We start from the raw sequence: 11,707 nt of genomic DNA on the forward strand, positions 1-11,707 counted from the left end.
TAATAAACATTCAGATCTTCGTCTAATTTTTCTGTGGGATTAGATTGAATTGCAATAATATTCTCATTTCTGATCACAGAAACATCATCCGGCACGAGTTTAAATTTGGTTTTGTTTGTACTAATAGCTTTAAGACCGGTAACTAAAATCTCGGGATCTATTTCAGTAATCTTACATAGATATTTGTAAGTTTTTTTGCCTCTCTGCGAAGAAAATTTTGTCAAAATATATTGGCCAACTTCATATATATCAAGCTTTTCTGAACGTAAAGGCTGTTCTGAACTTTTATTGATTTCCTGTCGAAGCTCCAACAAGTTCATATCGTCTTCGCTGTCAGAAATATTATCCAAGACTGTTGTAGGAAAACTATATCCAGGTGTAATGTTATCTTATCTGAGCTTTTACTGATGCCGCAGATATACTACAACCAGGTGCAACAGCTAACGGTTTCTTCTTCCTTTTTGGTTGATTCGGATCGCCAAATCGCTGCTCCTTTAACATTGTAGTAAGGGCGCTTTCTACGTCAGCAGTAGGATCTATGGCATCGGTATCCCGGGGTAATTTTTTAAAAACTTGTTCTCGGTCTAGAGGGTAAATACCAGAAGCACTAAATGAACTTATTAAATTACGTTTGATCGCTGATTTTATTAAAGTATCAGACTTCTGTCGTGGAAGTCTTGCATCCATGTAGTTCAATGTCTTATTTAGAAGCTTAGCAAATATGTCCTTAGGAACCGTTGAGAGTCTTAAGTTTTGCAACTTCCATTCTGAAAGTATAGCTCTCCAGGATTCTTTTAATGGCCTGAAAAATCCGACGTCAAGTGGTTGACAAAGATGAGTCGAATTTGGAACCAAACAGACGAAATCAATTTTATTTTCTGCACACAACTTCGTAACTTCGGGATCCATATATGGGAAGATAGGTTATCGCCAATTAAAGCCTTACGCCCATCGAAACGTTTTGCATCGGGAAGAAAACTACTTAAAAACCAATCACGAAATGTTGCTCCATCTAACCATCCACTTGGTGTTCGGTTAAATCTAGTCCCTAGACTGCAACATGGCTTGTCACAACACGGGAGTCGTTTTGGGTCACCCTTTTTCTAGGAGTCATATAAATGTAGACTTTTAAAAATCATGGATGGAGGTAATAGAGTCCCATCAGCGGACCCACATTATCATAACGGTAGTGCAACTTTTTGAGTGGTTCATAACCTTCTCAGGGTAATTTACGCCACGCCTATAAACACCACATTTTTTCCCTTTTAATTAAATATATTTGTACTGGGAAGATCTCTTATTACCACTTCTAGATTATCATAAAATATATTTAAAGTTTCTTTGGACACCGCAGCCCTCGCCCTTTTTATGTTAGTAGCTAATCTTTGCCCGTAAGAGTCTTTGTGCCTGTTTAGAAGACTATATGTCCAATCAACACCAGGAATACTTATTGTTTTTAAGTTGATTAACAACATCACCCTTTTGGTCTAAGTAATACTTGGCCAGCATCCTTATGTCCATGAGACTTAATGGAAATCCCCAGTCTGCACATTTTGAAGCCGCCTTCAGTATTGCTATTTCCTCGTGTTTGGTAAAAATAGTAGGACGACCTGGTTTACTAATATGTTTTCCCTTGTACTTATTATAGAGAGTTCCAAAAGGAATATTAAATTGCATTGAAGCTTCTCGTATTGAGCATATACCATCCTTAAATTTAATACCATAACTTAAATTTCACTAAAATCTTTTTGAAATCTACTAAGTAGTACATATTAAAGTTAATACAAGAAAGAACATAATGGTAATATATTATGTACTTACCTTTATAGCCTTGAAGTTTGCTGACTTACAAAAACAGAGCAAACCACGTGTAGACTTTATGATAATATTTTTTAACATCGATGCACAATTACGGCGGTCTGCGACTCTCAACTAACTGGCTGAACTGACACAAAGTATTAACCTACGGAGATTCCCCTGGGTTTGTGGGCTTAACTAATGAACCAAGCAGATGTCCAGTTTCATTGTCGTACTGTGGGGAATGGTGGGGGTATGACGGCGCAACTATTTTATGAAGTTTTGATCAAAGTTTGACCCGTATTTAAAGTATCCCCATGTTACGGTACTCAAAATGCCCTGTACATTGCTTAAAGAAATTAACATTAGAACAAAAAACTGGCTCAAAATTTGTCTTTATTACTTTTTCAAGTTAACACATAACAATCTACTTCTTGTCGTCATCAGGTGTGAATTTGTTTAAAGGTTCATGAAAAGGATACTTATTCTCTTTAATTTGGTTGTAAATATGCTGAATCCAATTGCTGAACTCGTATATTGATGCCACTGAAATATTTAAAAAGAAAGCCATAATGAGTAAGTAAGTTATAGGCAAGACTTTTTCAAACTTCTGTAGAGGAGGGGGGACTGAGAGTTAAGATATCAAATTCTAAATTTGAAATGCCATAAAATATAAAAATATAATTACAGTACAGGATGTCCAAATTTGAACACTTTTTGTAGGATATCTCGGTTGTTTGTATCATCGGTATTATTTAATTAATTAAAAGCGTAAAAAATGATTTTGATCAAAGCTTTTTATTTTTTTCTATATTTTTAAATGGAAAAATACGCTTTACCTTTTAAAATAGCCTACTATTAAAATTATAATATTAATTAATCATTTTACTCAAATTGTCTATTCTATAGGTAGCATAGCAATAAGTGCATAGTGCTATATATTTTTTAAAATATACAGGATTTTCCATTTAAAAAACATATTTTTTTTTAATATCAAAATCCTAAATTATTATAATAAAACAGATTATACATGGTGTTACAAAATTCGATGCAAATATTTTAAGAGCGTATTGTTAGAGTCAAAATAATACTTTTTTTCCTATATACATGTGTCCTTAAATGCACTCCCTCAGAGCTACGGCCCGCGCAAATTGCTTGAAAAAAATTGATGATTTGGAATACTGACTACATTTATGCATTAAATCTTTTGAAAATTTGCTGGTCTCCGTTTTTTTAAGTGCTCTTGACATATTCCGTCCCAAGAATGGTGTAAACGCAATTTTAGGGAATTAATCAGGGTGGCTTACCATTATGAAGCCCTATATCTTATGTTTCCGATAAGAGATTTGAAAATCTAGAAAACCATCTAGTTAGTCATGAAAAAATCTAAAATATCTTTTCTTGCATTTTTTCGATACAATTAATTTGATTTGACAAAAATGAAAGCAGTCATGGCCAACTTCGTTTTTTCTATTTGATAGTATTAGAAGTTTAATAATGCTCCCCTTCCGTTTACGAGAAATTTTCTCGAAAACGGTTAATTGTATCAAAAAAATGCAAAAGGCAAAAATTTTAGATTTTTTCATACCTAACTAAATGGTACATATTATCAGATGTTTAACTTTCTAACCGCAAACATAAGATAGGGACCATTAGAAGAATAAATCCTCCTGAATGCTCCCCTAAAATTGTATTTACATCACTTCTATGACGGAAAATGAAAACAGCACCTAAAAAACCGAGATTTGCAAATTTTCAGAAGATTTGACGCGTAACTGTAGTCAAGGTTCCAAATAATCGATTTTCTTCAAGCAATTTGCGCAGGCCGTAGCTCTAAGGGAGTGCATTTTAAGACACATGTTTATAGAAAAAAAAAACGTCTTATTTTGACTCCAACAATACGCTCTTAAAAATATTTGCACCGAATTTTGTATAATCGTGTTCTACGTCAAAACCATTTCTTACTTTTTGTTAAATAATAACGGAGATACAAGGAGGCTCCCAAAATCCAAAATTTTCAAAATCACTCTGTAGATTAAAAACTATGACAGCTGTTAAATTTTTGACAATGACATCTTTAGTTTCATAAAAAAGTAGCAGTAATGCGGAAACCACAGGGCTCCATCTCCTATAGTAACCGAGATAACATACAAGTGTCCAAATCTGGACACCCTGTATACAGTTATATAAAATCTAAATAAAATTTTACTGAATCATAGCTATCAATTTTTTTTGGATTCTATATTTTCCCAGTTGAGAATAAATTATTATATGCAATGACTGATTAAAAAAAAAATTATTCCAAGAATATCATTTAGGTTCAGTAATGCATATATTTCTAGTATTTTTTCATTTCAAGGTAAGTTTTTTTTTCTGAAATTTGTATGCGAACGAATAAATTGATGAGATATTAATTGTGTGACCAAAGTTATTTTCACTATATTTTTTTTTCATTTCATTAATTAAATTGAAACTACAACAAGATAATGCTTACAAAAGTAATGAAAATATAATAAAAATAATCTATATTTCAAACAATATATCCTCAAATAATAACAAACTAAATAATATATACAGTATATATGATATAATTTAGACAGTGTACAAATTAATGTGAAGCATCCCTAATTCTAATTGTTCTATTATAAAGCAGGATTCCAATTATTGTTTAGATGATTGGTCAAATTAAAGCCGATTCTAAATTCGACAAATATTTAAATTAGAATTAGGATTTTATAGTTTTAAACTATTACGATATTATTAATTTGTGTATCTAATTGGTAGCGATAATATAGAGATATTATTAACATTTTTTCTCTCTATATAATTTCAAAAATCACCAACAATTAATTATCTATTACAATTTAATAACCTAAATTGAAATTAAGAATTTAACTAACAACACCCTCTTCATTAATCCTCACTCTCAGCTACCATTTCACTTCCGTCCCCCCTCATACTTTTTACAACATCAAAATTCTCATAATGAATAAGTGCCATACATAAGCAAAAAATTCCAAGCATGGCAAAAAAGCATTTCTCCTCTTGTACTGCTTCTTTGTGTAATTGCATTTCAGCAGCTCGGGCCGCCCTTCGATTTTTTAGGTCAGTTGCTCTTTTTACAGATTCAGAGTAGTGCATTCTTGACCATTCATCAAAGTTGTACACTGTTTGTCTAGGTGATGGTGGTGGGGGTCTGCTACGCATTTCTCTGGATTTATAGAATCTGTGAAGGGGGTCGTCTGGGGTTGTTTCCCCAGCAGGTCCTTGTGATGGCTCATTACTCAGAAATCCTGTAAAGATTAATTAAAAATTATTGAATTACATAGAATTATAGTTTTAAATCAATGAAAATAAGTTCTACAACCATCTCTGGGAGAATATATTTCATAATGTAAAAAATAAAATCCTACAGTTCACAGTTCCGCTAGTAAAATCTGTCCAAGTTATATTTTGTTTCTCAAGTTTCAATTTAAGTGTTTTGCGTTTAATAAACAATTTTAATAAACAATTATTATATTATTCTGTTTGACCAACAGGTGTAATCAAAGATAAGTGAATCCTATAACTTCTTTGCTTTTTTAGTAAAACATAATGGTATAGTCGCCTTCGCTTTTATCGTGCGGGTTCAAAGGTCACCACGTAATATGAATCAAATTGAAAAATCAGTGGCTGCCAAAATGTTATTTCCTTGAGAGTTTGACAATACATTGAACGCCGTCATGTGACATATTCAAGCCGCGATCATAATTATTAACTGACGTGATGCCTTTAACGCCGTAAAAATGTCTGCGGAATACTACGTATCCGAGATTCGACATGTAAAACATACGTTGGTTATTTCCTTTCATGACGTGAAAAAGCCCATAAGTATAAAGACCGTTGGGTATACGCCTCATCGGTATATGTCTAGAATCCCCGATATACTGCTAAGTTGCCAGACATAATATTTACTTTTCTTTTTTGAAAAATTGTCCGAAATTGACGGAATTCTCAATAACAATTTTTCTTTACGCAATAATATCTAAATCTCAGCATTTTATATTTTTTATGAGAGCAAAAATGCCTCCCTAGCCTTTCATTAAAATTGTACATATTTCAATTAAAAAATGGTTGTTACCTAAATTTTTGAGAAATTAGTATATGATTTAGCATGACCCTATGTATGTGCATAACATACTAATTTGTCGATTTCAGGGCACAGCGTCTAATTTTTAACGATTATTTGATCTTTGTTTATGTGTGATTGTGTTTTTTGTAATAATTATTGGGAAACTATACATTTTGGTATAATGACAAACAATTAATTTGTATTGTGTGTGATGCAGTGCAGTCAGAGACCAGAAAACTACTTTCTTTGTTTAAAGGCAAGTTCATGTTACAATCTCACTTTTAAAATGACATTTTAGTTTTATGATTTATTATTTGTCGTTTGACCCAATCTATACGTTGATGCACAGAAAATTAAAAAAGTTGTGTTATCTTTTCTTTTATATCAGTTAAAAGTAAAAAAAAGATTTAAGACAATTTTTTTTTACACATTACAGGCTACAAGGCAAAAAAAAAAGATTAAAAATAACTTAAAAAAAAAACTGGTGAATGCGGCGGGCATTTCTATCTCCCAGGGCATTCACCAATTTATTTACTTAGCTTTTTTTAAAAAGATGAATACAAGGGGAGCTACGACAGTTCTTTAAAATGTCGTTTTCTTATGAATATTTATTTATTTACACATAACAAGGCAAAAAAAGATTGAAACTAACTATTAAAAAAATTAGGAATGCGCCGGGCAATATATCTCCCAGCGCATTCACCAATTTATTTACTTAGCTTTGTTTAAAAAAAATTGTTGTACTTTTTAATCATACCTAAATAATAAACGAAATGCAAAAAGAAAACTAATTATTTTAATAACGAAAAAGAAAATAAGGGATTGCTTAGAATGTACAAGAAGTAGCTAAAGCGCTTGGAATTAGTTTAAGAATAGTGCAAAAGGTTGTATATGAAAACAAGAATCTTATTTCCAAGCAGGAAACAAAGTGTAAAAGGAAGAAGCCGAAGACTGAAGATTTAAGTGAATGTGGAAAAATGAAGTAACAAATTTGACTAAAAAAAGAAACTAATTATAACTATCATTATCACGTACTATTTCGTCAACAGCATATATTTTTGGTCTTTTCAGCGATTTTGCAATTGAAAGAAGTTCGGATTTTAGCATATATGGCAAGGGATTCTGATTTTCTTTTACTAACCATTCATAAATTTCGCTTTTTCTTTAACTTCCATTTGGTTGTTTATTCAAAATTCTTGAATGATACGACGCATTGTCTAATACTATTAAGGAAGGTTCTTGCAAGTTCGGTATTAACTGTTCCTTTAACCATTTTTCAAACATTTCGCAATTCATATTGTCATGATAATCCATACTTTTAGACTTAGAAGAAAAAATTAAACTTTCACCTGGAACGAATCCCGTTGAAGACCCGGCATGTAAAATAATAAATCGTTTTCCCTGACCACATCCTTTTTTTCTTTTCCCGCTTTTCACAGATTCATCTTGCCAATATTTTATTCCACTCCCGTTTGAAAATATCCAAGTTTCATCTAAGAATATCACTTTCCTTAACTTTGATTTTTCATTTTGATTTGTATATTGTCTTAAAAATCCTATTCGTTGGCTCACAATATTTGGTAGTTCACACAAATATCTTCTATTGCAGTCTTTTTTATAGTGAAAACCTATGCTTTTAATTAATTTTGATAAAGCAGTCCAAAAGTCCAATTTCCAAAGTGCCGCGTTGCTTTAAAACATCCCTCAGAAATGGCAGCGTTATATTTGTTTTTAGCCTATATAGTTCATAAATCCTATCCCTTACTTCCATTTTTACACATTCACTTAAATCTTCAGTCTTCGGCTTCTTCCTTTTACACTTTTTTTCCTTCTTGGGAATAAGATTGTTCTTGTTTTCATATACAACCTTTTGCACCATTCTTAAACTAATTCCAAGTGCTTTAGCTACTTCTTCTTGTACATTCTTAGGCAACCCTTTATTTTCTTTTTCGTTCTCATAAAATAAATCGTTCATATAAAAAATACTTATGGTAACAATCAATTAAAAAAAACTTAACTATGGGTCAGTCACCCACGCACTTAGATTATTACTTGATTTTTGAAGAAAAATTTCTTATGAAACGTAAGCATATTAAAATATAAACTGTATATAGCAAGCAGCAAACATTAGACACTTGGTTTTAAATATCAAATAATAAAAAAATGTACTTAATAACACCTAGCATCTAGTACAGAAAAACTAGGGTTACATAGATTTAGTTCACATTTTCCACATGTATTGACCGTAATTGGTTCATTTTTAGCTAGATTAATTAATTTAAACTACAGATTAAAAGTAGACAAGTATTTCTTAAAGGTACAAAAAGAAAATTCAATTGCTTAACCAGTTCAATCTGTGAATCAATTAAATTGTGACCTAAATTAAACAAAAACAACTGACTCCTTAAAATTGCACTCTGTTCCAAAAATCAGAAGTTAAGCCTGTTAAGAAGTAGGTAGTTGTTGATCAAGACCTGTAGACATGTTATATAAAAAACCTGTACTTTTTTAAGGTCAACATTAGTTTTAAGAGCACAGTCTAAATTTTCCACTTTGGTTTTTATAAGGTGTTTTAATAATAATGCAGAATGCTATAAAATTTTTGTGACTCTGACAGAAATATTTTTGCAAACCTTCAGAGTAAAATATACTTAGATGTTCTTGCGGGTGGTTTTAACCCATGCATAGGCATTTATCTATTATCTTTTCCTATTTAATTACTTATTTTGAAGGATTTTAGCTTTCAGCTAGACTTTGCCTATTATTATCTTAACCAAGACAATTTTTTTTATATATTTACTTCAAAAATTTGTGCTGCACCTATTCACGTGTATAGCATAATAGAGAAACCACATTAATGCAGCATGGAGAAGTTTGGCTTTCACTGAACCATTATAAAGAGTAATGATACTGTCTAAATTGCAAGTTATTTATGCACCATTAAGCCAAGGAGTTGATTATTCTGTAAAATGACATACTCACTGATATTGCTTAAGATTTTAAAGACTTTTCCATTATCAGCAATCATAGACAGTTGGAAGAAATGTAGCAATAGTAATCATATTGCATTAATTATTACAAATATTTGAGGTGCCAGATTGCTATCATGTGGAGCTCTGCTTGTTGACAGGAACTCATACTACTTAAATTCATTATTTTTGATGAAATGAGTTCGCCCAAATAAATAAGCCACATTTAATTAATTAAATAATTTTAACATGTAATGTGAAATGCTTTCTCCAAGAAACAAGCAAGACTTTTCACAGTTGATCTTTTAGAAAAAACTATCCTGTTTAAAAGGAATAACATATTCTAGTTGGTGAATTAAACTATTATATACACAGACCTCAAAAGACCTTCAAGGGATTTCACTATTCCCTCTCTAGTAAGGGGGTTGTTTTATTTTGACACTGCTAAGTTGATGTCAGATAGATTTAGCAAAAAAGCCCAATCAGTTTAAGAGAGAGCTAAGTAATGTTAATGTATAAATAAATAATTTTTAACTTTCTAAAATTGTACTTTCTTCTTGTCTTTAATAATTTTCTTTATGTGAAGTTATTTGTTGGCAGATTCTAAAAGGTTATGCCAAATACATAATAACCAAATTTTTAAAAAACCACTTTTTAAACTTTTAAGGGTAGAAGAGCACAAACTTCACTAATCCATTATATTAGTCAATTAGGTCAATGACCTTCCAATAAATATTTATAAAATAAAAATTATTAATAAATAATTTGAAATGAATAATTTTTTGCTTTTATTTGAAATGAATTTCCCTTCATTATTCATCTTCCTACTTTAAACATGTGGCAATTTTCATTTGCTTTACACCTCAGCCAGAATTGACCACACAGAATTTAATTTGCATGTGGCAATTTTTAGTTTAATCTCGATGTTTGGATCAACAGTAGTTTTCAGTATGTTTTTGTTTGTTAACAGTTTATGACATTTGATAAGAAATTCCTATTTAATATTATACCTGCACTTTGTCAGAATTTTGAAACTTATTAAAATATTAAAGAAGTTAATAGTTATTTTCTCAAAAATATGTATGAGAATATGTGTTCTGTGGCACCAGTAGGTACACTAGGACCTACTTATATGATTGTTTCTTTTAGAAATTGACTACATGACAAGTTTAAACACCTATATATTTGGTATATTTATTTATATAATTAAGTGATGACATTTGGTCTTAGGTATATAATAAACAAACAAAAGAAAAAATGCACACTAAGTGAGTGAACAGGTGTTTTGTGCATTTTACTATACAATAAATAAAATGTTTTTCAACAACTGAATTATTGAAAATTTACATAACAACAGGATGCAAATTTGCCTCTATAGATGTATAAATAGGTTCATGAGAGCAATGTATCAAGGTTTTGTAAACTTACATACATATACTTTATATACATAATAAATCTTAATATCTTTATAAGATTACTTGACAGATTATATTTATATAAAATGTTGCAAATTCTTTATGGCAATTGAAGTTAATTTGTGGAATTTAGTTGTATTTCATGTATAATGTATTTTGCTGTATCCTTTTCCTTCCAAGATATATTGTCATGTTTTCAATTAAATAGTTAGTAGGCAGAATAGATTAATTAGTGAATAATTATTATTCAAACACTGTAAATGGGAGTTTTATACTTTTTATTAAGAAGCATTTTTTGGCTTTGATTTGAGTGATTTAACTATGAATGATATACCTTTATCATAAAGCTTTCTAGTTGTAATATTTCCCAGAACTTCATAGGCCTCAGAAATATCTTGGAACTTTTGTGAATGTGCATCTCTCTGTTCTGATGTATGTCCCTGGTTTTTGTCAGGATGATATACCTTTGACAAGTTGTAATAAGCATTTTTTATCTCGGCTTGTGTGGCTGTCTTTCCAATTCCTAGTGAGTTATAGTGGTTTTTTTGATGTAGTGCTGCACTTCTACTCAATCTTCTTGCTTGAACAAGCATAAACATTGTCAATTTGTAGTTCATTTTGCTTTAATTTGTGAGTGACAGCAAGAAAAAGTTAGAGCTAGTCGTCTATTTTAGATGATTCTATGAAAAAAGTTTTAAAATTTTGATAATTGTTGGTGAAAATTTGAAAAGTTTCAATTTACATTATGCAACTGTCACTAACCTACACAGAACACAAATATAACACTAACCTATCTGTTTTCTTTTTTAAATTTTCTTCGAACAGCTGTTGCCTGATTACAAGTTTGACAAATGACAGCCATTGACTGGCTCTGAATTGTTTAAGGCCAGTTCCCAAGCTCACGTGTTGATTAGTTTAATACTTCTATGTTACTATTGATCTAGATTTAAATTTGTTAATTAAATGACGGCAATACCGTTTCAATATTATTTTAAATCTAAAAGGCGGGAAAATTTAATTAGTTTAATTTTAATTCGCGTTAAAATTAAACTAATTTAAGTCAAGGATGATGAGCTTTCTTTAAAAACATAACTTGTTGAATTTTGTACAGTTTGGTTTTCAAAACAACAAAAGTACATGTGATGCAATACTCAACTTTCTTAAAAAAACTGTACCTTGGGCTAAACCAGTGCTGCAGCAGTGTTCTGCGATTTTTCAAAAGCATTTGACTGCTTGAATAGGGAAATACTGCTGAGGCAGCTTTCCTGTTATGCCTTTAGAGGTGCAAGTTTAAACTGGCTTCAATTCTACTTGAGTAATAGGAAACAATTTGTTAAGGCCCTAAATGATTTGTGGGTAGGTCAGAGTATTGAGCATGGAATCCCTGAAGATTCGGTGCTTAGTCCGCTCCTGTT

The 11,707-nt window shown here is 31.0% G+C and overlaps 1 protein-coding gene across 2 annotated transcripts; it reads right to left on the bottom strand.

Moving 5' to 3' along the window:
• Positions 1 to 2,175: 2,175 nt before the first annotated feature.
• LOC126740458 (dnaJ homolog subfamily C member 30, mitochondrial-like) lies at positions 2,176 to 11,108 on the bottom strand. Of its 2 annotated transcripts, XM_050446490.1 has the most exons (4): positions 11,035 to 11,108; positions 10,627 to 10,972; positions 4,800 to 5,090; positions 2,176 to 2,343 (listed from the first exon to the last, which is right to left on the bottom strand). In XM_050446490.1, the coding sequence occupies exons 2-4, from the start codon at positions 10,907 to 10,909 to the stop codon at positions 2,225 to 2,227; spliced, it is 693 nt and encodes a 230-aa protein (XP_050302447.1). In that variant the 5' UTR covers positions 10,910 to 10,972; positions 11,035 to 11,108; the 3' UTR covers positions 2,176 to 2,224. The 2 variants fall into 2 exon arrangements, with proteins under 2 accessions (XP_050302447.1, XP_050302446.1); XM_050446489.1 differs by having other exon boundaries at positions 10,627 to 11,076.
• Positions 11,109 to 11,707: the final 599 nt, after the last annotated feature.

The sequence above is a fragment of the Anthonomus grandis genome, chromosome 9 (assembly GCF_022605725.1).
Source record: "Anthonomus grandis grandis chromosome 9, icAntGran1.3, whole genome shotgun sequence".
Classification (NCBI taxonomy): domain Eukaryota; kingdom Metazoa; phylum Arthropoda; class Insecta; order Coleoptera; family Curculionidae; genus Anthonomus; species Anthonomus grandis.

Excerpts from the sequence above, each read along its gene's own strand:
- LOC126740458 (XM_050446490.1), bottom strand. The coding sequence starts at position 10,909 with ATGAACTACAAATTGACAATGTTTATGCTTGTTCAAGCAAGAAGATTG. Across the intron at positions 5,091-10,626 it reads TAGAAAGCTTTATGATAAAG|GATTTCTGAGTAATGAGCCA; the intron begins GTATATCATTCA and ends TAATCTTTACAG. Across the intron at positions 2,344-4,799 it reads GCTTGGAATTTTTTGCTTAT|TGGCATCAATATACGAGTTC; the intron begins GTATGGCACTTA and ends TAAATATTTCAG.